This window comes from Uranotaenia lowii, chromosome 3, assembly GCF_029784155.1.
Source record: "Uranotaenia lowii strain MFRU-FL chromosome 3, ASM2978415v1, whole genome shotgun sequence".
Taxonomy (NCBI): Eukaryota; Metazoa; Arthropoda; class Insecta; order Diptera; family Culicidae; genus Uranotaenia; species Uranotaenia lowii.
In genome coordinates, this window is record NC_073693.1 from 149,769,956 (window position 1) to 149,796,916 (window position 26,961).

Genomic DNA, 26,961 nt, shown 5'->3' on the forward strand with positions numbered 1-26,961 from the left:
CTCTACATGTGCTGTGCATTTTAATAAGGTTAAATTATGCTAAAATTTTTCGTACTATGAAACTTTTCTTTCTTGATAGAATCACATTGGTATTTTGAAGTCAATTTTCAGTGCTTGAACATAGAGCCCCGATTGCCCGGCGCTGTTCAATCCAATCTAATTTTTCCGTGGGATTAATAAACACACAGTTCAACTGTTGGCATCAATTTAGTCTTTTTCAACATTTAATTTTGTAATATTTCTTTCAATTTTGTTGGTTTGGTAATTTTATAAAAAAATTTAGAAACATAATTCACCTGTGTTTTTTTGTAATTTCGGAAGATAGAATTAGAATAATAGTAGAAAGTTTTTTTTTCTGAATACCCTGGACATCAGAACTATTTTTATAGAAATTACGAAACTAGCAATAAAAAAAACTTAATAGGAAAAAGTACTAGTTGTTGAACAGATACCACTTATTGAACACTAGAAAAACATAAACCGGTTTGAATTGGTTTAAATAAACAGTTTAAAAATCAAACAAAAAAATTGGTGCTGTTGTAAAGAATTTTAGAACATTTTTTTCCTTTTTAAAAAATTCTTGAAAAATCTCTGGCTTCAAAAGCCACAATCAGAGAAATAAAAATTATGTTCAAATATTATGTGCTTTTTCCACCGGATGAAGAAAAAAGATTTTTTGTTATTGTGGGAAAAATAGGATGACTAATAGAAGTCCATGATAACGTCATAATTGCTATCAAATAGGTTCCTTTTAATGATTTCCTAAAAAGAGGTATCGTTCATTATCTATTCTTTGTATTTTTTTAAATAAATTTTACATTTTTTTTTCTGTCAAAAATGTTTTTAAAGAAAAAGCATACATTTGGGGGTAAAAATTACTACAAAAAATTCTACTGGTTGAAATCATACGAAATAATGTTGCGTGGATAAAATTTTAAAATTAACAAACGCGCGATGCAAAACAATCATATTCATTCCTAAAACCCTTCCGCTATTTTTTGCTGTTACAAATCCGCAAACTCCCAAACATGGTGTTGAATATCTATCGCTTTTACCCAAGCTGGGATGTGTTTGTCTGGAATAAAATACAAAACCACCAAGCCCGCAGCCAATGGGTTAGATGATAGCCTTCAATTCTCCTAAGCAAGCGGGCATGACATCTAATCCCGGTCACGGCATACATAGTGTTCGCACTAAAAACGTCTTTACTGGTCACTGGTCGAGGAAGAAGAGAGCTATGAGACCAAACATGAGCAATGAACAACGTTGGCATTATAGTTTGTATGATTCCATGGGTTACTATGATTGATATCTATATATATAAAAATGAATTTCTGTCTGTCTGTCTGTCTGTCTGTCTGTCTGTCTGTCTGTTCCCTATAGACTCGAAAACTACAAAAGCGATTTGCGTGAATTTTGGCATATGAGGGTATTAAAGTCCGGGGAAGGTTCCTGTAATAGTTTGGGACCCCTCCCTCTTTCTGGGAGGGGGGAGGGGGTCTCTCATATAAAAGTAATAAGTTTTCATAACTCGAGAACTCATTAAGCAAATCAAACCAAACTGGGAATGGGTGGGCACTTGGGTACGAGGAATGTTTCTAAGAATATTAGGTACCCCTCCCTCCTTTTAGTGGAGAGATAGAAGGGAGGGAGGGGGCCTAAATAACAATTTTTAACATAACTGGAGAACTAATCAAGCTAATGGAACCAAATTTGGCATGGGAGGGTAATGGAATACGAGAAATGATTCTATGATTATTTCAGACTCCTCCCTCCTTCCAGTGAAGATACACTAAGGAGGGAGGGGGGCTTTCATATTTTTTTTTTATTACATAACTTGAAAACCATCCGAGCAAATGCAACCAAACTTGGCTTGGAAGGGTGTTTGGGTACGATAAACAGTTCTATAAATATTTTGTATCCCTCCCTCCTTCATATGAAAGGGTAGAAAGGGGGGAGGGAGCTTCTCTACAATTTTTCACATAATTGGAAATTAATCAAGCAAATGGCATAGGAAGTTATTTGATTACGAGAAATATTTCTATGATATTTTGAGAACCCTTCTTTCTTCCAGTCGGAAAATCTTAAGGAAGGAGGGTGCTCCCGTACAATTTTTTACATCACTCGGGAACTTACCCATCAAATTTGAGCACAAGGAATGTTTCTGTGAATACCACTGCCTCCTTCCAGTGGGGTGATAGGAATGAGAGAGGGATGCTTCTTTACTCGAGAGCTAATAAAGCAAATGGAAACAATTTTGGCATAGGAAAGGATTTGAATAAATAAAATGGTTTCTTTTTCCTTCAACTGGGGATACAGTTAGGGAAGAGCTGTTTTGCATAAAGCAAGAACAAATGGTACCAAAGATGACATGGGAACCATCATTCAATCGGGCAAATGGAACTGATTTTTGCATGGGACTGTATTTGTATACACGAATGTTTGATCTTGACCCCCTCCTTCCAGGCAGGGGATAGATAAGAAGAGGGGCTCCGATACTAATGTTGTAGCATAACTCGACAACTAATAGAGCAAACGAATCCAAATTTGGCATGAGAGGGTACTCGAGCACAAGAGGTGCTTTTAACAAGTGATTCAGTGGAATGATAAAAAATGGAAAAAGGGTCACTCATACAATTTTTTAAATATTTCGATAACTAATCGAGAAAATGGAATTAAATTTGCATGGGACCATATTTGTGCACGGGCAATGTTTCTTCGATGGTTTGAGAACTCCTTCTTCTGCCAGAGTGGAAATATAAAATGGGGAGAGGGTTGCCCATTTTTTAAATAACTCGAGATCTTATCGAGAATGGAGCCATATATGACAATGGATCGTTTTTGTATACAAGAAGTGTTTTTCTGATGCTATGAGACCCCTCTTACTTCTGATATGGATAAATTTATGGGGGAGGGAGTCACTTTCACAATTTGTATAATAAACGAATATGTAAAAAAAAATGTCCCGTGACTTTATTTTGATACAAAAAAAAAAATCAGGATAGTTTTAGTCCTCTCCACATTGAGACAGCAAAGATTCCATTTATAAAACAATATTTTGGCATAAGTTATAAACTTATGAAGCAAAAAAATTCAGAGTCATAAAAAGGTTTAAAATACGGATTAAAAAAAAATAATAAAGATTTTAAATTGAAAAAATTGTAATTTTATTTTGGAATTTTTTTAATGATTTTGAAAATTAATTTAGATTTTTTGCAAATAAATGTAATGTTAAAAAACTAGGTATCCCAGTATTAAATAATTGTTGAAAGGTGTAGCAAAGCACACCGGGTCAGCTAGTTAAATATAAAACTTAACATACTCCCCTGCCAGAATGAATCGTTTGATTGAACTCTTGATTGTAGTTAACGCTATCAGACAGATCTTCTACAATTAAAATGTCTGTAATCCAACATGTTGGAGAATTCTTTTGCATACATAAATGGATTTAATTTTCGATAATGTAATCGTCTTACGAGACTTTCTTGAACAAGTGATTTTACTATTTTCTTGGCTGATCAAAAAGAATTTAACTTTGTACATATATATTTTTTCGTTGATCGATAACTCTGTTATTGTTTCAAAAACTGGGTAATAACATGGAGTACCCTGAATCAAGTAGCGTGGTTCTGTTGATATCGTTTGCGAGGTTAAATGTTCTTTGTTTTGCCAAAACTTTGTCAGTGGATTAAATATCTAAAGGCTAACTACATTTTAACCATTTTAAGGATGTCCGACTGCCTCTGTTATTGAAAATTATTGTCGCAGGGGGTTTCAGATCAGCTTGAATTCATTTAAGTCGATGAAGTTTGAGCAGAACACTCGATATCGCCCAAATGCAGAAGAACTTCAATGTGGTTACCGAATATCGATCTCTTACCCGAAACAGGGTAACATGTTGAACGCAAAACGCATCTCATCTCTAGTTGTCACAATTTAATAAAAGTATCTATTGGATATGAATATTCCAGCAAATTCGGTATTTTTACTACACTTTACCTAAACATTCAAAACCCGAAAAATTTCATCTACACTATCAAGCAGAAATTGTGAGGATTATTTTCAACTCCTGCCTTGGCCACAAAAAGTTATTTTCACAAAGTCATCAACATTCGAATTGCAAATCGTGGCGCTTTTCTGAGTACGCGCGCTGAAAATGAAGTCGAAAGTAAAGTTTAGCGACATAGTGTTGAATCGACACGTCTGAACTGCCTGAGCTGTGAAGAAATGTCCCTATACAAACTGCAGTCAATTAAAACATTTTTAAATACTACCAGCAATAACGCATACGATAAATTTCTTGTTTTCCAGATGCCATCAACTGCTCTTCTTGTGAAATGTGGTTTTGTTTTTCTCTTCGACCTTGACACTAAATTGTGATTAGCAATAATCTTTGCTTGTTGTAGGTTATAAGTTGCTAGGCAACGGCGGACCTTGCTTTGATACCTACATTTTTCTTAGAAGTTTATGCGGAGAAATTCCATCAGCATGAATTTCGGATGGAAGCGAAACCCCTTATTTTCACTTCTAAAAAGAAACTCGTTTGTCAAACGTTGAGGGCACTATCGCCTTAACATGTTATCGCTTTTCTCGCCAGTTCTGTATTACGTGTACCATCCTTTTAGCTAACGTCTAGCTTTTTTGTTGCACAGCTCACAAACATATTATGCGACACTTTTATGTAAGTGCATAGTTTGATGTCAGTTTTCACTTCATGAAACCGAAGAGATTTCATTCCAGGCTGAGCCAGATCATCGCTACACTGGAAGCGCTCAGGCCAAGCCAACCCAATATCGGCTTTTGAGAGTCCATATTTGAAAAAGATTGTTTCACACAATTTTTCAAAGCCACAACCAAAAGAATTGACCCAATATCGATTCCATCCGACCCAATGTCGAATTTTTTTTTTTAAATGTACCACCAAAAGAATTGACCCAGTATCAATTCCATCCGACCCAATGTCGAATTTTTCAAATGTACCACCAAAAGAATTGACCCAATATCAATTCCATCCGACCCAATGTCGAATTAGGATAGTTTTTCGTTTTTCATGCTTTGACCCAATATCAAAGGCTTCCATCATCATCAGCCCAATGCCAATGTTTGTCTTTTAGCAATCCAATATTGCAATTTTCAATCCTTATCCGGAAACGCTGTAACAAAAATCTAATTCTTATTAATAAATTTACCAAAATCCAAAACCTATCCGGTTCGAAGGACCACTAAATATGTTCGCACTAAAAACGTCTTTACTGGTCACTGGTCGAGGAAGAAGAGAGCTATGAGACCAAACATGAGCAATGAACAACGTTGGCATTATAGTTTGTATGATTCCATGGGTTACTATGATTGATATTAAATACAAAACTTAACACATAGTACACTTTCTGTAGGTTGGTGATTTTAGCATTTATAAGATGCTAGCCATCATATCCTCGATAGATGCACGCTTAGAGCATGTTCACTGGAGTTGGGAAAAAGTGGTAGACATTTTAACATTTTGAAAATTTTACCATGCAAAAATGTTTTCAAGATCTTTGGGCGTTGTATTTTTTTTACAGCACTGATTCTATTTCAGCCGTATGTGATAGAAATATTGCTATTTTTGCATCACAACATGCGAAACTACAACACGTGTTGTTAAAAAACTTGAAGGCCACAGAACTTGAAAATGTTTTTGCTTGGCAAAATTTTCAAAATGTGCAAAAAGTGACTGAATTTCTACCACTTTTTCCCAACACCAGTGAACTTGCTCTTAGAGCTATGAAAAATGAATATTGTATGTGTTTGTGTTCGTTTAAAAAAAAACATTTTATTCAATTCCACTTGATTTACTTGAGATCCAAGGACCTAAAACTGAAGTGGGGAACGATCGGTAGGAATACCAACATTTGATGAAGACTCAATTCCCTATGAAGAAATTCAAAGAGATTGAAATAACAGATTTTAAGAAATTGAACTTTCTTGTATTGAAAAAGAATTTTAATTGGCCTAGTTTCAAGCAGTCTGAGAACATTTATTAAGAGCCGCATTGATAATTTCGTAATGAGCTTTACACATAATTTCATAAAAGTTTCGTTCAAGTCTTCAACAAATTATAGTCGAAACTCGATAGCTTGTTGTACACAGGCATATTTCAAAAATGCATGACGATAACTTGTTTTTTAAACGTTATTCGAAATAATTTGATCAATTAGATAAAAAAAAAGAAAAGATTAAGATAAAAAGGATTATTGGAGCATGGAGATAGTTACACAATAGATACACAATACCTATTCGTAGACAGTTACGCTCAGACAAAGGAAAATAAAAATATACAAATCATATTTTGAAATAAGTTGAACAGAACGATGATCCAATTTACGTCTTGTTTAAGCAATACAAAAAAGAAGCAGCGTAAAAATTTAAGCTAGGTTCGTTTCTAGTTCTCAATCAAGATGTTTAAATTGTTATGTAAATTTAATTATTTTTTGAGTTTTTTTGAAATAATTCTCCGATAGTTATTAGAAAATAGTATTCGGAAGGATTAAAATAAAATTTTTAAGGAGTTTTCAAACACTAAGTTCGGTTCGAAATTCATCTTTTGACTATCCCCCAACCACTCTACTATGTCACAAAACCTAGTTATATATCTTTCCCTAGTTTTTACGGAACAAAGTTTTTCATTTTTATTTTGATCTTAGGTGTGCCGGGAAATTCACAAAAACTAGTATGTCAAATATCTTTGATTTTTATTTACTTTGAAAAAGTCGAACAACTTTCAAAGTTATTTGAATTGAACGCCAAAAAGCTAAAAGTTTTTGATTTAGGAATATGTCGTTAAGAAATTTTTAATTCAATCATAGTCCAACATGAAAAGCAAGAACTGATTTTGAATCTTATCCTCCATTAAATCAAGGATTCATGTTTCACCAAGGTATTTCAGGGTGTCTTATAAAATATGTTTCAAAAGTTTACATTAAACAAAAAAATGCTTTTTAGACTTGTGTTATTCAAGTTCAAATGTAATTGTAGGCTCTAACTCAACGGTGCTTTCCATTTCCCGATTATTCAATGATAGCTGAATACTGACTTTCAACTTCATGATTCGAACAATGAAGTTCTCAGAAAATGAGAAAAAACGTGTAGCAAAAAAAAACTTTCTAGAATCGCAATTAAAATGTCTACATGCGGCGCCTAAACATGCATACTTACATACAATTTACTAACTAGGTACGATTAATAACGGATGTAGCAAGAAAAATAGATCCCCCTTAACTGTTTTCTAGTCAACGAAAAAATCTAACGTAGACATAAGTTCAATCGAAAAAAAGCGTCGATCCGTTTAAAACACACAGCATTGCATAATTTATTCTGTCGTCAAACTGTCTCTCTCACGAGACCAAGACGCGCGATAACAATAAATATTCCACCCCCCGGGTGGCAATCACTTTCCTGCGATCGTTTTCATAGGTTAGTATAGGAGGGAAAACTTGCATTGAAAAGAAAACGATCAAGTATCCCCTGAACCAGACTAGACTAGACTACAGTTTTAATACCAAGTTGTGCATGACATGGCGCTGTTTTCCCACCCCACACTCTGGAGGAAATCTAAGACGTCGACGGCATGCAAAGACGATGGATGACGACCACGAATTCTCAGTTTCGCAGCAGCAGCTAAAGGAAGCAAAAACGAAAGTTTTCACGATCAACTTAAGCTGATAAGCAATTCTCGACACCTTAACGACTTTCTTGTTTTGCAATTTCTTTCACCCATATGTACCTACCTATTAATGCTGCATCGCGCCAATGAGTGTATTCACTTTTCTTTCAATTTGCCTTGAATGAGTTATTTGCAAATTTCTGGAATTTTGAGGACATTTTACATGAATCTCTGAATGTCAAAACAAACATTTTAATTTTAAAAAAAACATAAACCCTTATAACAACAGCTTGATTCAAACACAAAATTTATCAGTCAATGAAATATAATCGGAGTCTAACAAATGCTACATTAAGTCAAATTAAATTGTATTGTTTCGTCAATAAAGAAAACTCTTGTCTAGAACCAAGTAACCTTTTGGTCTTGTGAGGACCACCTTATCGCCAGACCGAACTTAATAGACTCCCTTCGGGCCCGAGGGAAACCACCTAACGTTCCAGTGAGGGATGTGTTGGCTGTGGTGGACCTAGATTACATGTTCGAATTATACCTTTTTCTTTAAATCTATAGATCTTCGTGTATAAATTCGTTTTCCCTTTTTCTTTATTCTTTTTTCTTCAACTATACAATGTATGAATTGTAAACACAAAAACAAGGGTTTGGCTCTTTAAAACCTTCGGTATGAACCGTTTCAAATAAACAAAGTTAAAAAAAAAACAAGTAACCTAGCCCGATCAGAAGGGAAAAACTAAAACATATCAAGATGAGATATTTTGATACTAAATTTTTCCTATCTAAATGAGTTATTATTCAGTACTCGTAGGATGTTAAAATATCTCAAATTATATCAAAAATTCTATGCGATCATAGCTAAATCATATCAATTTTAGATATGCTCCTTTCAAGATTATATCTCATTCAGATAGCATAGTTTGATATTAGACAGAACAAAACCTATCAAAATTATAACTTATCAAGATATGAGTGCTTCGAGAAAAATTTCTTGTGGAATGTCAATAAACCACATTATATGCTAAAACCATGCTCCATTTTTGGGTTCCCAAAAATTGGATTCAATTTTATGAATCTATTGAGCGAAACTCATTGATGCACGGTTTGGGCCGTTAACTTCGATGTCCGTGTTTCAGAAAATGTTGCACGTATATCACAATATGATATAATCATTTTATTTTACGACAATCCGAAAAAAATCTTTATCATTGAAAATGAACTCAACTTCATTCAAGTCTGTCAATCAGAATAAGATATAATTCAGATTGGAGAAACTTTAAATCGAAAATTTAGAGTACTTAATTATAACTGAATCAGATGTAAATATCTTGATGAGATACGTTTGAGTTATTATTTTGATATGCTCTCCTGATCGGGCTGCGAAACATAACTCTTGTTAAAAAATAAGGTTTAATCTCGACAGCAAGTCTGTATTTGCAAAATTCTTTAAATTTTGTACTTATCTAGTTCTATTGTGTTTAGAATGCATTTTTTTTAATTTCAACTATTTAAATAAGAATAAATTCATGTACAGTACATGAAAATTTACAAGCTTACTTTTTTAACCGCTGTATCGCAAATTTCGTGCATTAAAAAAAATCATAAACTTTATTTGTAAACATCCTTTTTACAGATATACTCATTATGCATCGGGGAAGGAAGTAATCGATTACCTTCATTCGTAGATTCATTCAGCAAAGATGTTCTTCGAACCTCCTTTTTGCATATTAGTGACGGTAAAGAGATGTTTTAACTTCTGGCAGCATTCCCTACAGTTGGAGGTTCGTAATCATCATTAGCCAATAACGTAACCCAAAGCCAAAAAAATTGAAACAGTTGAAAAAATCGCTACAAAGATTCTGTTTTCACTGTGTTTGTTTTTTTTTTGTATGAACATTCTTACATACACAGAAACAAATCTAAGCTTTACATTTCATGTAAAATTCGGTCAAATGTATTGTATAACTTGCCATGTTATAACGCAGCTCTGGAAAAAAAACCATGCGTTTCTTCATTTGGGTAAATTTGCTATAATTTTACATGATTTTACAGGTCTGACTTCATGCTCCTAGGAAAATATTGTTTCAAATCTGGAGCTCGTTGATTTCAAGAAAAACATAACATTATGAATCATTTTTTATCATTAACATGCATGATTACTTATAAGGCTGATAGCTAGAAATTGATAATATAGTGATTCAAAAACTTAAAAGAAATAATAAGCCGGAACGGTTTTATTGTTATGGTCATGTAAATTTATAATGGCATTTTTTTTCTTTTCGGAAATTTACTTAAGTCATGTAAAGGAGATTCGGGAAGAATATATGAAAGTTGTTCTTCCGGTGTATACGGTTGTACGATGCACGGTTCAACAGATCTTGACGAGACGAGAAAAAACACCCAAAAAAAATCTACTGTAAGAAAAAAAATTTATGTAAAAAAGAAGTTGTTTTCAGTATAACATCAATACAAATTCAGTAAATGATTTGGAAATTGGTCAGAATGGGCAATTGGGTTTTCGGATGTACACGGATGAATAATATACGGTTCAAAAGATCTTGACGAGATAAGAAAAAGTTACTTAGGGATCATGAAAATCTACCGTGGCAGAAAAAAGTAATGGAGTGGCAAACACGCTAGCTAAACATTTTTGCCACTCTTTTCTTCGTAAAAATACAACTACTTCAATGCATAACTTTTTTAGCCTACGGTAGATTTTGTTGACCCCTTAGCAACCTTTTCTTTTGGTCGGGTTTTTTGAACCGTAAATTACGCATCTGTGTACATCCGCAAACCAAATCACCAATTCTTCTTTAGTACCTATAAAAAACATCCAATAACAAGTATTTGCTGGCTATAACATGTAAAAGTACAAGATTATTTAATACCCCAGCAAACATGAAATCGTATCAGCAATGATAACTTAAATTGTTTACAATGGTGTTGCAAATCGCAATTCCAACTGCATAGTGAAAAGATCGAATAAAATATTTTCTGAAGTCAGTTTTAACCGGAAATGATAGAAAGTCCTTCATGTTTGTAATTTTGAAACAATTTTGCTACCGCGCGGGGCTTCAAGTGAGTAAATCATCGTCATGTTCTTTCTGCAAACAGCAGTGCATCCAGATAGCCAAAAACCAAATGGAAATGGCCTAATATTGACCTATGAGAGAATTGGAAAATATTATCGCTGGCAACGATTTGAGCAAAATCTCGCACTCTCTTGCATTCTTCCGATAGGTACGAATAAAGGGCGAACACGAAATTATTGCGACACCGAAAATGTCATGCCAATTTCCATATAATGTTTAGTAGAATCAAACCAAAATTTTAGGGTAGCTTTATACATATAAATATTTACTTTAAAAATCAAAAGAAAAGTTAATCGATGAAGCCTTTAGTGTAAAATTGAACGCATTTTCGCAGCCCTCTATCAAAGTCTTTACAGTGTCATCCGGTACCAGTTTCTCAGTTTTTTTTTCATTTTCTTAACATGTCCTTCTCGTTTTTGACTGTCTTCTTGTCTTGTCTCTATTCTGGCCAAAATAGCTGAGCTTCGTCGTGCTGCTGCAAGAACGGCAAAATACGCTTCTCGAGGCACTCAGATTTGTAGATCTCGCTATTTACTGTGCCCTTTGTAACGAAAGGCTCACTCCTCAGTCCGCAAGAGCAGATGGCCTGCCAAACGAGACATTTGGAGGCGAACTTCGACATTTTCTTCTTCTAAAATTTGTCGTCCACATCGAACATGCGCTTGTCGGTGAAAAACTCCAACCCCGGAATTTGCTTGAATTCGGCATTTATATACGTTTCGTCGTCCAAAACCCAACAGCCATATTTTGTCAGCATCTTCTCTTAGAGCTTCCGTGGTCGAGTTTTAGCCGTCGATTGTTGCCACTCATCGTAGTTTGAGGAGTTCTGTACCTTGTATGTGTGTAGTCAAGTTCTCTTCTTTGCATTTTGGACGTAGCTTTGCGACATGCTGATCCTTTTAGCCAAATCACGGCTTGAGACGTTGGGATTAGCTTTAATCATCCGCTTCACCTTTCTCTCCGTCTTTTTGTTCTCCGGTTCCGGTTTTTTCCAGCTCCTTTGCTGTGGTCCAACGTTAACCGCTCCTGGAATTACTTCAACACTCTAGAGACGGTTGAATGGTGAATGTTCAATATTTTTCCCAACTGGCGTTGCGAACTGTCAGGAAATTCCAGGTGTTTGGAAAGAATTTGTTTTCTCAACTAGCGTTGGTTCACCTCCATTTTCGTTGAATCGAAAAACACGGCTGCGAATTTGACAGCATGTAAACAATACGCATCAATGAGAAAGTCGGCAAAATTTGGTTGATTTTTACCCAATGGTAAAAAAGTTATGCCCTTTAAGGTGTCGGATAACGCCCAATTGGTGTATTTTAAGTCGCTCTAGGAAGAAATGTAATTTATGTATGTATATTGCCTCCACCTTGGTAGGTAAATGCTGCAAAAAAGAAATTTCCAAAAAACCTGAAGGGGAGAATAAATGAACTTTAAAGTATTTCATGTGAAGTTCGGGAAAAAATCGATTATCCGAAAGATTACAAGACCAAAAAACAAATATAAGAGGATGTAAGTTATTTCACCTTTATATTTTTGATTGTATTGATTTTGTCGATAAAAAATTACTTGATTTAGGAGTTTTGTGCAATGGTATACACAGAAAAAAAAATTGACTATTACGTGTCACTGAAAACTACAACCTTTAAAATAAATCACCTGTAATTAACAAAACCTGTAATTTTAAATTGTTTTCCTTGAAAGTTAACGAAGATTCATTTATTATTAGAGCAAATGTCCAGTTAAAAAATTGTACACTGAAAATTAAATGTCACGTAATCATGTTTTCGACCTGTAAAATTAAGGTAAATGTCCTGCTCCTTTTTGTTACAGGACATTTACGTAATTTTACAGGAAATAATTTTTGCTGTGTAGTATGCAATTTCGTTGCATACAAGTTTCGAGCAATTTATTCCAATTTATTTGTTTTTCACATTATCTTTTATCATTTTATTTTGACCCTGTGTCTTCTACGGTATGTTAAAATATGCTATGAGTTTCCAAAAAAAAATGTTATTTCAACGTTGATTTTAAAAATCACTCGCACCCCTCTGATCGTAAGCATCCCAATTCGAACGTGAGTGTTAATCGAGCAACACCAACAAAATTCTTTGTCGATATAGCCAACCTCATTACTGTGGAATCATAAATCACAGGCAAACATTGATAAATCACAGATTTAACTTGACGTTTATACAAATGTATGGGACAAGTCAGCTTCAAGCATTTCGTCATCTAGACTCTCTTCTCATATCGTGACTACGACGGTAAGCGAAGCAATGTCTACAATCTGCGAATCTCTTTCCGGTTAACTATTTTTCACATAAGTCTACCGAACTGATTTGTACCCGTAGGTACCTACATGTTCCTTAAAATGCTTCTACCTTCTGCAACATAATTATGCTCATGATGATGCACCTTCCATTTCATACGCTGTGGCAGGAAAATAAGCGTGAAGATTTTTCGGAGCGCGCTTTGCTCATTATCTGCACGCCAACGTTTAACACGTCCGATGATGATTGTTAATTAGCCCAGTTACGTGTGAAAATACATAAAATTCGTCCAGCTGGCTGGCAGACAAACGCTTGCGCGATATGAGGCGTTTGGGTCCTAATTTTCTCACAAAAGGCGTCGAGGCGGGACGGAAAACACTAAAAAAAATTACGCTCGCTCTCGTTAGAAGAAAAATGTATGCTTGTTGAGGTTTTCTTGGATGCTTTACAGAAGTGAGACAAACAGGGAAAAATCACAACGCAGAACCACCCAACCAGAAGAATTCCTGCGCACGGTTGTTATGTTTTTGCAAGAAACAAAAGACAAATACGCGAAGTCGTGTGTTGTAAAACGTGCATCTCTGATGAGTCCGTTGGTAACTGGAGAGTGTCATACGCCACTGCTGCTCTTAGCCATCAGTCAGTCAGTCAGTTCACCAGGTAGTACTTGGTCACGGATCGCAGAGCACGCCTCTGGGTGACTGGTTGTATGGGCCAGTATAAATTCTCCAGTCCTACACATGTCCGAATCTTGAATGTTCACAAGAGAGGGAAAAAAAACAAACAAAATATATGATGTGTGCCAAAATGAAATATGATCTCCTAATTAGAGCTTGATATCAAAACAATATGAATTATTCAACCAGAAGAGTCGTGTGCCTCACGTGTCATGTTTTGTTGGTCTTGTTTTTAGATTGGAATTTATGGTTTTTTGTTTTGCACATGTAGCACACTTTTAATACATTATTTCGAAAATAAATGCATGAAACCTTAATCTCATTTTAAACGTTTTGAATTTTTGAAAATCAAAACACATTTTGAAATCAAAAGTAACTCAAGGGATACTCAACACATGCATTTTAATCGGAAATCGTTCTAATTTTCGACTGAAAGTAATTTATGGCATTTCACCTTCTGCTTACCGTGGCTCAAAAATTGGGCTGCGCCACTGCATAGCTGTTTTTCTAAATTCTTCAACAAACAATTTTTCCTGACTTCACCAGAAATCGACCACTAAGCACTTTTTTATATCGGAAAATACGCTTGAGAATAACAATCGTTAAATTAGGCACTGCGTAAGAGAAAACAGCCATTTCTCTTTCCTTTCCTTTCAAGCGCTATTTTCAAAATCACAATTAATAATAAATTTAAATCCTAATAAATCCTGGTAGCTACTTTTCAAACTTCACATATCACTACACTTTAAATCAACGTTATCCTATTCAATGTAAAGAAATTTTAAGCATCTACAATCCATAATTAAATATTTGAAGTATTTATGAGAATGTAGACGGACGCTACTGAAAAAAAAACACAACTGTACTCGTTCAAGGCCAACTGCGAATCCTTGAACTAGAGCAAATAACTTGAGGCTACAAATCAGTATAAACTATTCTATCGAATACAGCATCCTGATTTGAAAAGCACTATCCTACATTATGAATAAGTAAAAATTAATTCTTTATCTCGGAACGTATAAAACAGATACTGATGTCAGACTATTGTTCTCGTATGAAAAAAAACTAATGAAACGCAATTCCGAACCGATCGAAAACAAATTTTTGAAGCGTGCCATCATACGACTTCTATGTACTCAGTACAAAATGATGCTGATTGAGGAAATACACAAACAGTAAAAGCAAACAAGAGCAGCCGTTCGAAAACTACGTTTCCAAAATAAACGGTGAATTTGTTCAAGCACCATATGTGAAATTGGTCCTCTTGAAGGTCTAGCATCGAACTCACATTGGCCAAATAAAACACACCGTGGCGGAACAGTCAACAAATGACAAATTCAAGACCTAGTAGGTATTGCCAAAAGAAAGACAAACTAATCCCATCTAACGTCATCCCATCTCCGAGTCGAGAGCGAGGGAGCATCCGAAATGCGGAAAGCACTTTAAACGATATATGTAAGGTTCGTTACCTTGCCATCTCCAGCCGACTTGTGGAGTGTTGAAATTTATTGATTTTTTGGTCAAGTCCATCTTTTTCTCCTTATTTGTAGACAAATGGCACAACAGCCCCAAATGCGGCTTTAAACATGGGCAGAATATCAAGATCGATTGTTGCAGGCAGTGAGATTTTCTACTAGGGGTGCCATTTTTCTGTTCACAAGGTGAAAGAATTAATTCGTTGGCCAAATCTCCAATTTATCAAAAGATTTTTTGCTGAAGAAGGTTTGAAAAAGCGTGTGCTGAAATCTTGAGTCCATATTCGAATGTGGAATCGAAAATTTAAATATCACAATTTAAAATTCTTTATTACAATCATAATATCAACTTGCATAATTCTTAATTCTAATATAGACATCCTGAATTCTAATTATAATCAGCGACAGCTGACTAAATAAATAAAAAAAAAGAATGTAATTTTAACTTTATACGATTCTGGACATCCCGAAAAGTCAAACACGAGACTGCTTTCTGTCTTGTCGGGATTTACTCGACATAATCGGATTTTCTTTCATCCTTCTTGCATCTCTATTGCCAGTGGGATGAGGAAACAGCATTATCATCTGCATCGTCGTCTGGGGAGAATCCCGCAAAGTGCTAACTAGGTATCAAATTTAGGATTTCTTCAAAGAAAATCACGCTTTTAGAACAATAGTCAACGAAAATTTCATTTTTTTTTTTTTTTTCGGCTAAAATCCCGAGTCGATGGGTGGGGTTAGAGAAACAAGAGAGATCAATAGAGGGAAAGATCACATGCGGGATATAGGGGAACATGCCCTATTATGCGCCACCTAAGCGAATCGCTGATTTTCTTTGTGTTCCACGTACAAATTGCGCTAAAAATGGGTGCAATCGTAGAAGGAAATTGTTTTCTACAAATGCCTATGATTTTTTATTACTCAAATCGCTATAGTTGCTTCAAAAACTTGATTTTCAAAAACCTTATTCAAAGCCACAGAACAAAACTGTATTGCAAATACGCGCCGCCGTGTATTCAATACGCGCCAAGCAGCCGAACACACCCGAAAGCAGCCGAAGACCGAAAACACACCAATACTTACACCAACTTTGAATGAAAATAAAACCAAAATGGACTAATCAAAATTTAAAAAAAAATAAAAGTAGATTTTTTGGGCTGAATTAACGCTCAAAATAAGGTTTTAGACTTTTTGTTCATTTTCAATAAAAATTGGCCCTTTTGAAAAATTAATGCTATTTTCAGCCTACTATGATTGGCGCGTTATAACGAGCGCATGGGCCGTGATAAAACATACCCATAAAAAGCATACCATAGCGAGTTCGGTATAATTTTTTAGCATTAAATCGTAGTTTAGATTCTCCTCTATTGATGTGTCAGAAAATATTGTCTTATTCGTTTTTCTCTGCTTGGTGACACCTTATTGAAAGTGTTTTAAAATTTAGATCTAAATGAAGAAAAACCTAAATTGTGAAATTATCACGACACAGGAGCATTTTAAGGAATAATTCATACTTGCCATGACCAACCACAGCATTTAGAACAAATTGGTGATATTTTGCAGGCTTAAAATGCTTCAGATTCTTCAAAACAAGGGTGGCGCGTATTAGCCACATGGGGCGTTATATGAACTTTTCCCCTACATGGTGTTTCGATAGAAGGTCCAGCAGTTGATCGGCAGAGCTCGATTGCTCGTGTTCGCCGGTTCCATCACGTTCACCGTGGTGAAATTGGCTAACGCGCCGTTGTACCGAAGCGGAGATTGCAGGTTCAAGTCCTGTCGGTGAGCCGTTGTATCTTTTTCGAAATTTTCATGATATTTACGGCTTATGTTCTTTCGTTCTTTGATAGTTCATGTTTCTCTAATTTCTTTCATCACATATGAAAATGTGATCATTTTCAGGTACAAAGATGTACCAAGCGATTTCATAACATCAGTATTGAACGAAAATTTGCTAATTTCATAACGAAAATTAAAACACTTTGAAAATGTTACAATAGTATATCAAACTAACATTTGTACAGAGTATTTTTTCTAAATATTGTAGCTTTTATTTTATTCAGCCACCTTGGTGAAGAAACGGTTATGTTAGATTTATGCTTTATGCTTTTTAACAATCCACATTTTGCTTTTTAGTTGACGTATTTATCCAAACGAGGAAAAAGTAACAAAAATAAATTTTGTCTATCTTTATTTTCTAAAGCCAAAATCTACTCACGATCATGCAGAGAGTTTAATATAATTTTTTTTTTTTTTTGCTTCGATTATAGTCGTTTTACCATCATTATGGCATTCGCGACTTTATCAGCGTTGCAGTTGGCGGATTGTTATTGAAAAACTTATCCGGTACAACTGTGTTCGATGTTTACTCTTGGGCTCGAATAAAATATAAATTTTGAATTACTAAGTTAAATATATTTTACGCTGTTGTCAAAAATATGTTGAATTATCCAAATGGTGTTTTTAATTTAAAACGTAAATTTTAAAAACTACAGCTATTAGAGAAAAGCTTACAACGCATTTGGATTCGAAGGCTTCAAATTAGTATTAAAAAAAATATAAAATTCTAGACACGAACTAATTGTTAAACTTTGATGTAAATTCTTAACCGTTATGTAACAGCTACCAATTTGCATCTTCTACAGATTGTCGACCAAATTTAGTAACTACAAGATTATTTTTTTCTTATTTTCTTCTCGTTCTTCTCCGGAACACTCAGGACAGGCTAGTCAAGTTAAAAATTTCAGATAGGAGATCCGCCAGGTGCCTGCTAGAAAGTTCATTTAAATTTCTTTCACAAAATTTCACCCCGCTAACGATTCCACCATTTTGCGCCCGATTTATGCACCGTATTTTGATTATTTTATCGGGGGACAGTTTGTTTTGATCATTAAAACTCGATTTCCGTTTTTTTTCTGCTGGGCTAATCGTACGGAGAAATCGGCCTTCTTAACCACTTTTTCAGTTGGAATGTTCGGATTGCGCTTAGTTAAGCCCCTCACGTCCTCTACTTTCATGGAATTCATCATTCTTACCCCACCACACTCCCCCACACCGAAAGGCCCCACACCAATCTTAGCACGTTTGGCAGCAAAACAAAGAAACTTCAACTCAAGCAAAATTTTAATCATGCTGATAACACAATAGTTTATTAATAAGTGCTATAATTAAACAAGGATAAGCATCTCACAAGAAGAAAATTTCTTTAAAAGAGATCCATTTCTTTTTTTTAATGTTAAAATCAAATATTATACTGGATTTACATAAGTTTACTTTTTAATGGTGAAAAATATGATAAAAGAAAACTACGATGCTACAAAACAATCAAAACTTGATTAAAAAACTGGTAGTTAATCGACTTTTTTAACGATTCAATTTTTCTTTCAATAACTGTACTACTTTGACTTTAAACATGGAACGGTTATTGATGGTCTTTATTTCAATAGGTAAGGCGTTGTATATTGTTAATTCTATCAAAGAAATTCTTTTTTGCCCTAAAGATGTTGTTCTACTATTTGTTAAGTGTTTAGAATAAATTATAATATAAGTCGTTAAAGTCTTTTAAAGTTTAAAATAAAGTGTGTTAATATTGTGCAATAAATTGTTTGAACTGTAGTGTACAAAATTGTGTCATCATTGGACCATAAGAAAGTCGCAAAAGTGAATAGAAAATCTCACCCGAAAATTTGGGAGCTAGTGTCCGCATCATTTAATGTCTGGGAATCACCCACTGCAACCCTGAGCTCTCGACAGATGTCATGGATAAGCTTCGTTGCAAGTACCGTAATCCGGGGTAATATTGATCCCTTTTTTTCAATATTCTTCGATTATTTTTTTCTGTAAGGGGAATGTGGCATGTTTTACATTTTAGAAACCAGCACTGGCCTAGCAACATTTCAGGTTTTATAACCGACTACAAGACCAACTTTAAGCTTCATAAGAGACCTGGAGAATCTTAAAAAACAATCAGTGTTACTTGGGCTGGACTCCTATGAACGTAAAACATGAATGCAGAAATTTATTAGACCTCTTAAATTTGTTTTAAAAATCGTTTTCGTCTCTGTTAAGATTTTGATGCTTTGGGATGACATTGATCAGTCTCTATTCTGACGGTTTTAACGAGTTTTCTTGATCATACAGGATACAAAACACCTTCATAATATTTACAAATGTTAGTATATCAATTAAACTTTGATTTTTAACGTTTTATTTTATAAATATTTATAATCGAAAAAATAACTATGATACTGCCTACATTTAGGGGCAAAAATAATTATAATTGCTAAATAGTTCGAGCTTCAAAATACAAATGAAATTTGACCTGGAGACTGAATAAATGCACAGTAAATCTTTAAAAGTACGTGTTAGGGCACTAAGTTTCTTAATTTCCACAAAACACCGCAAAGAGGAGAATTTTTTTACTAGGTTCTCTGTGTGACAACTCCAAGAAAGTGTTTCATCCAAGTAAATTTTTAAGTAGGTGCACGCTCTTTTTTTTTAACTCAAAATTAAGTATGACCGAGGTTCAAAACATAGTTCGATTCTATGAACTTAAAGTTAAGTACCCTTTTTTCCTTCTTGCGATGGATCAAAACGGAGTTCGAACTGCGAACTCAAAATTGATCCCTTTTTTTCCTTCGGCGAGGGAGCAAAGCTGAGTTCGACCTTATGAACTAAAAATTGAACTCTCTTTGTTGGACTGAAAACACTTAGCGAGTTCAGTCCGAACCGGAACAGCAACCAACGAACACGTCGCAAAATTTTGTCGCTCCGGAACAATTACCGGAAGACTATGAAGGAACTTCATAATGAAATGCATGTTCACCGTGTCAGCGTAAAATTCTGTCCGTCATTGTCATCATATGGTGAGCGGATTGGAATGGCCGGAAATTTGCGGGTGTTGTTTACTTCCCGTGGGAAGTAACATCCGGAAGTTTTGTTTGACCGGGAATGTCAAAACTTTCCACCGCTCTGTAATTGCAATGCAATGTACCGGAACAGCAACATCCGGGAAATACAAATTTTAATAATCCTTTAATTCCCTGAAAATCAGCTACCCTCGAAAAAAAAGGATAAATCGAGTTCGGCTGCCGAACTTAGTATTGAGTATGCCTATCAGAACTTAGTTTTGCTATTGCCCAGTCAAACTCAAAGTTGAGGGAAGCCACCGAAATGCTGTTTTGAACCAAAACTACTGAATTTTGAGTTTAAAAAAAAGAGCGTGTGCTTAATGCAATTTACTCTCTCAATAACAATTCCATCCATAATTGGGTCATTATTTGATAGTATTTTTCTATGTGAAGAATGAAACAACAAATATTTAGTTTTTGTATAGTAAAGAAAGCAAGTTACAGTTAAAATATTTTGATAGTAATTTCAAATCATTTTCAGTTTGTTTAGTGATAACATTCGTTGATGCAGCTGAAATAAAAAATAGCTGTATCATCAGCAAGTAATCGAGCTGTGCCTTTAAGTGATAAATTACAATGATCGTTTACATACAAAAGGAAAAGTAACGGACCAATATTGCTTCCTTGGGGTACACCAATATCGATCGCTACGAATTGTTTCCTTTCCGATAAATAACTGCGAAGGATGTCGTTAGCAGCACCTCATATTATGTATTCATTCAATTTAGACAATAATATGTCGTGGTTTAGTGTGTCGAAGGCTTTTTTAAGATCCAAGAACAAAGCACCAACGATATTCTTAGAATAATTTTTTTAATAGAATCAACTACTGTGTCAACTGTGATAGCAATTAGCATACTTTTATTCTATTTTAATATCATGGCTAGATCCTCTAAGACTTCTAGAACGATTCACCTCATGAATTTTGGTCGCATAGTTGATTTCAAATTATTTTGAGGTCTCTCAATGGGACATCCCTAGACTTCTCACGATCCATCCCAAAGTGTTAGTCAATGAACTTTTTAATTAGACGCTATCTCAAAAACCCCTTGACCACATTTAAAAGTTAATCCCAAATGAAAGTGTTGCATTTTTTTTTTAGAATACAGTCCTTCCTTACTAAAGCTCGGAAGTATGTATGTGTACACAAGCATTTGTGTTTGAGTTGAGTTTTATAAAAATTTCGAAATGTTTTTATTCTTGACCGATAACTTGAACATTCGAGCATGTGTTGTTTGTGTAACAAAGCTGAAAATCAAAACGCTTAAAGCTTCGACTGCAGCTGTTAGAGCAAAATTAAAGGTTATTGGTAATCTTGTAATTTTTGGGTATTATAGTGAACCTTTTCGCAAAAAACCTTGATTTTACAAAATTAAAATGACATACAATTTAGAACGACTTCCTATAAATTGTTAAGAAAATAGATTGAAAGGAGTCAAAGAGAAATCGGTTAATCGATGAGTACCTCTTCGAGAATTTCTCCATGTGTTTTTTGAACTTTATGTATCAAGAGCAATTTTTCCAAACACTAAATGAAAACATACGCCTTTTGAAGTAATCCTTCGAACAGATATTATCATTTATGTCATTTATGTCATTTTTATGTAACCAGAAAACGCTGCCTGGTCGATAAATAGGGTGAAACTGATTAGTTATGCAAACCACGATTGTTATATTTCCCCTGTGTTGAATTCTGAACCATATTGCAATGTACTGGAACTCTCGACTGTTCCTTTTCCTAGAGTTCCCCCTCGAAAAGATTCGTTTTAAACACCATCCAAATATGTACCAAAGCCCTGACAGGGACAAAGCGTAGCAACGCAAAATTACACACATTTGATAAATATCTTCACTGCCCTGTTTTTCTTTTTCCTTTCTCATTCCAGAACTTCCTCTCGGCCAATCTGCAGTGCTGGTGGAATGCCCCACTGGCCGCGGCAACGAAAGTGCTGCGCTATCTCGGTCACATCTCGCCCGGAATGCTGCTGATAACGGCCGAACCGTGTGCCTTGGAGATCATTCGCAGTGCCTACGCTCGAAGCGTTCTCAAACCACCCGCCACCTATCTGATCAACTCCGTAGGTAAGCATTCGAGCCCAATACGTTCCAGGGACGATGACCATATTCCTAGCAACTATCGTCTTCCGGCTAGAGGAAAATTCTCTCGTTTTATTGTTATAGGACAACATATAAAAATGGGGTTCCCCTCAACTTCTTTAAAAATTTCTTCTTTTTTTTAATAAAATGGCAGTAGGGAAAATCTTTTTCTTTTTTTTTTCAAAATGAAATGGCAGAAGGGAAAATCTATGTCTCTCTATAGCTTCAAATTGAACTGTGAACTGTACGTCTGTATAATAAAATATGGTTTCCAACTGCAAGGGTTAAATACCATATTATTTCGCAATGTAGGGGCACCCTATTATTTAGGAAGAAAGCATTGGAATAAATCCTCCTACGCCTACTGCATAAATCAGATCTTTATTTTGATAGAACGGTCAACTAAATTTATTGCGAAGTAAGCAATAGGAGTTCGACCACATAAGGTTTTGACTTTATCAAACCAAGGTTGCTAATCTCTGATTGCTCAAGCAAAATATATTATGTAGAAAAATTTAGACATTTAAACTTCTATTAAAGCTGTTTGGCTTTCATTGATAATTTTTATTTTTAAAAAATTCATTTTTTTATACATATTAATATGCTTACAATTTCTATGTATTTCTATATACATAATAACTATTAGAATTTGAAATGTTAAATTACTCAAATGGAATGTACAATTCTAGACCTACGAAAAGGAGAAGGCGTGGTTAGATTTTAATCATAAAGCTAGCTTCAAATGGAATTGGACCAAAATTAACTGCCTGTATTTATTTATTATTGAATTCAGGATATTATTTAATACAAATGTATCGTTTTATTTATAATTTTAAGTAAAAATACAAATGAAATTATCTGTCACGGTTTCGAAGGAATTATCGAATTTTTCCTTTAACGCGGCTTATTAGGCGGCGCACACCTTCTTCGTCCATCGTTTTAGCAATCTTATTCCGCCAGGTCTTCATCTGATTGATGTCATTTCCAACCTTTCCCTTCGCTTTGAGTCTCCTTTTCATGATCGCCCAGTATTTCTCAACAGGGCGGAACTGCTCACTTAAGAGAAATGCTTAACCATATTTCAAAGAAATTTGAAGTTACCAAGAGGAAATGTAAAAAGAACTATTACGGAAATATTTCGAACAACACACCTCATTCAAAAATCAGGAAAACATTAATTCAATACTAGGTAGATTTCATACTAACTCTGAGATAAACTAAAGTTAATAATATGATTGTATAAGATCGAAACGAAGTATGTCAGGCATTTAATCACTATTTCGCCAACGTCGGGAAATCTCTTGTAAATAACATAATCGTACATTTAATTATAATAAATTCACAGTTTAGAAAAATACAATACAAATAATAAATAACTTCAAAATAGTGGTTGGATGTTCAACGGCTTAAATTTTCTTTGAAATAATGTATAAGTTTGGTTTTGAAACAGTTTCTATTTGTTGATTTTTTTATATCTTCAGGAAGAACGTTAAATTTGGTTGGACCAATAAAAGAAATTCGACGTTGGCCACGAGAAGTTGAAGGTGTGCAGCGTACTGAGTGATGAGAATAGCGGGTGTTATGGATTCTAACTCCTGTTGTAAATCTCAGGCTTTGACTACTGTTTGACGAGTGCAATTTATCAAATACATAAATAATTGTTTGTAAATCGCAAAATTGAGTTAGAGATAATATGTTGTGTGACCTGTTAGAATAGATTAGATTAGTTGGATAGAGTAGAGATTGTAGAGATCGTAGACGTGACAAAATGGGACAAAGATGCCCTTCCCCATATGGCGATCAAATAATATAAATGAGAATGTATGAAGCCAACATAGAATTTAAGCAGGACGTGGCGTGGAACGAATGCTTTGACCCTCCATAAGATGCCGCTATAAGATGAGATCTTTTTTTGTAAACTTTCAATGTGATTGCTCCACGAAAGAGTTTCATCCTGAGGGATGCCCAAATATTTGAAGTTCTTCACTCTTTCGATCGCGATTTCAGTGATTTTATGATAATTATGAGGTTCAATTTTTTTTCCATAAGAGTGGAAGATCATATACTTTGTTTTGGTGAGGTTAAGTGTCAGAAGGTTTGTGGAAAAATATTTATGGAGAACTTCTAAATCTTCTTCCATTAGTATGGTAACACTATTTGGACAGGTGCCGGGGTAAAAAAGAGCTGTATCATCAGCAAATAGGCGGAGAACACCATGCAGACGTAGTTTGCTGAGATCGTTTAAGTACAATAAAAATAAGAGAGGCTCTATGTTGGTGTCCTGCGGGACACCGATATCTAAAGAGCTCCTTGCAGTTCCTAAACAAACAAATTGTTTACGGTTGGCCAGATAACTTCGTATCAAGTTGTTCGCAGTGCCTCTGATACCATATCACTCTAGTTTTTTAAGAAGAATTTCATGGTTGAGAGTGTCGAAGGCTTTTTGTAAGTCGAGAACAAATACACGTACAAGTTTTTTAGAGTAAATTTTTTGAATTAGGGAGTCCAATAACTCGCAGATAGCTGTTAGTGTACTCGACCCAGATTTAAATCCATATTGGAGATTATACAATAGACTGAGTCGATTTGGGGTCATTTTTGAATTTCTCAAACCCTGGGGTCTTAAAAGCTTCGTTTTGGTCCAAAACTCATTCATGATTTTATGCAGAATTTTCAAGTAACGTTTACATGAGTAAATTTGAACTTTTACTTTTGTATGGGAAAATTTAATATTTTGTATTGAAAAATCAACATCATTTTTGTTTCTTCTTTGGAACCGAGCCAGCTGATGATTTTTATTTATTTATTTATTTATTTATTTATTTATTTATTTATTTGTGTTGTCAATTGAATTTATTGTTTATCAATGCGAAAAGACATACCCCTGTTAAACAGCTAATAACTTTTTTGATACAAAGTTACGGTCTTCAACAAAGTTGTTTAGAGGAAAATTTTCTTTCAAGAATTTATAAATTGGCACAAAAAGCATCAGCTGGCTCGGTTCCATAGAAGAAGCAAAAATGATGTTAATTTTTCAGTACAAAATATACAATTTTCCCATACAAACCTAAAAGCTCAAATTTACTCATGTAAACGTTTATTAAAAATTCTACAAAAAATCATGGATGAGTTTTGTACCAAAACAAAGCTTTTAAGACCACAGGGTTCGAGGAAGAATGACCTTTATGGGTTAATCTATATATATAAAAATGAATTTCTGTCTGTCTGTCTGTCTGTCTGTCTGTCTGTTCCCTATAGACTCGGAAACTACTGAACCGATTTGCGTGAAACTTGGCAGATGGGGGTATTGGAGGCAGGGGAAGGTTCCTATTGTGGTTTGAGACCCCTCCCTCTCTCATGAAGGCGGGAGGGGCCTCCCAAACATAATTCAATTTTTTACATAACTCGAGAACCAATCAAGCAAATGGTATCATATTTGGCATGGGGTAGCATTTGGGAACGAGGAATATTTGTATGAATATAAGGTACCCCTCCTTCCTCTCAGTGGGGTAATAGGAAGGGGGGAGGGGGGCTACCTTACAATTTCTCATATAACTCGAAAACTAATCAAGATATTGGATCCAAATTTGACATGGGAAGGGATTTGGATACGAAAAATATTTTAATGATTATTTGAGATCCCTTTCTCTTTCCAGTAGAAAGGGGGGAGGGGGCTTCTTTCATATTTGTTACATAATTCAAAAACTAATAAAGCAAATGGAACAAAATTTGGCATGGGAGGGTATTTGGATACGAAACATATTTCTATGGTTATTTGAGACCCCTCCCTCTTTTCATTAGGGCGATATAAAGGGGGGAGGGGGCCTCTTTTATAGTTTTTACATAACTCAAAAACTTATTTAGCAAGTGGAACTAATCTTGGCATGGGCGTGTATTTGGGAACGTGACATGTTCTAATGATTGTTTGAGACTCCTTCCTTCTTCCAGCGGGGAGATAGGAAAGAGGGAGGAGAGTTTCAAACAAGTTTGACTGCATAACTCAAGAACTACAACAGCAAATGGAACGAATTTTGGCACGGAACGATATTTGGGTACGAGAAATGCTTCTATAAATATTTGAAACCCCTCACTCCTTCAAGTTGGTGGATGAAAAGGGGGAGGAGAGGTTTCCCTTACAATTTTCAGTATAACTGGAGAGCTGATCAATCAATTTGAACCATATTTGGTATGTGAGGGTATTTGGATACGAGAAATGTTTCTATTGTAAATTGAAGCCCCACCTTTTTTTCAGCGGAAAGATATAAAGTGGGAAAGGGGGGTTTCCATACAATTTTTTGCATAACTCTAGAATTAATCGAGCAAATGAAACCAAATTTGGCATCAAAAAGTATTTGAGTACGAAAAATACTTTGATGAATATTAAGTTCTCACACCTCCATTCAATGGAGAGAACGGAAGGGGGTACTCCCTTCCAAATTTATGCATAACTCAAGAATTTACTACGCAAATAAAACCAAATTTGGCATGATATGGTATTTCAAAACGAGAAATTTTTCTATGTGAAACAATTCCTTTCTTGCAGTAGGATGATAAAATTGGGAACATAGGAAGGGAAGAGGAAAGTTTACATTTATCTTTTTTTTACAAAATCCGAGAAATGGACAAAACTGAACATAGAAAATCATTTTGGTATGATTCTATGATAATTTGACACAACATCTTTCAGTGAGTAGGTACATGGGAGGAGGGAGGTGAGCCCAATACAATTTTGTTAGCATAAGTTCTCAATTTAACGAATAACGAAGCCAACAAATGGAAACAAATATGG

General features: G+C 34.9%; 1 protein-coding gene across 1 annotated transcript in view; it reads left to right on the top strand.

The window, feature by feature from the left end:
- LOC129758599 (putative uncharacterized protein DDB_G0282133) overlaps nt 1-26,961 on the top strand; it is a 509,097-nt gene that overhangs the window by 469,005 nt on the left and 13,131 nt on the right. The window contains exon 7 of the mRNA XM_055756144.1: nt 21,962-22,157. Coding sequence (XP_055612119.1) covers nt 21,962-22,157 — 196 coding nt within the window. The remainder of the gene's footprint in view (nt 1-21,961; nt 22,158-26,961) is intronic.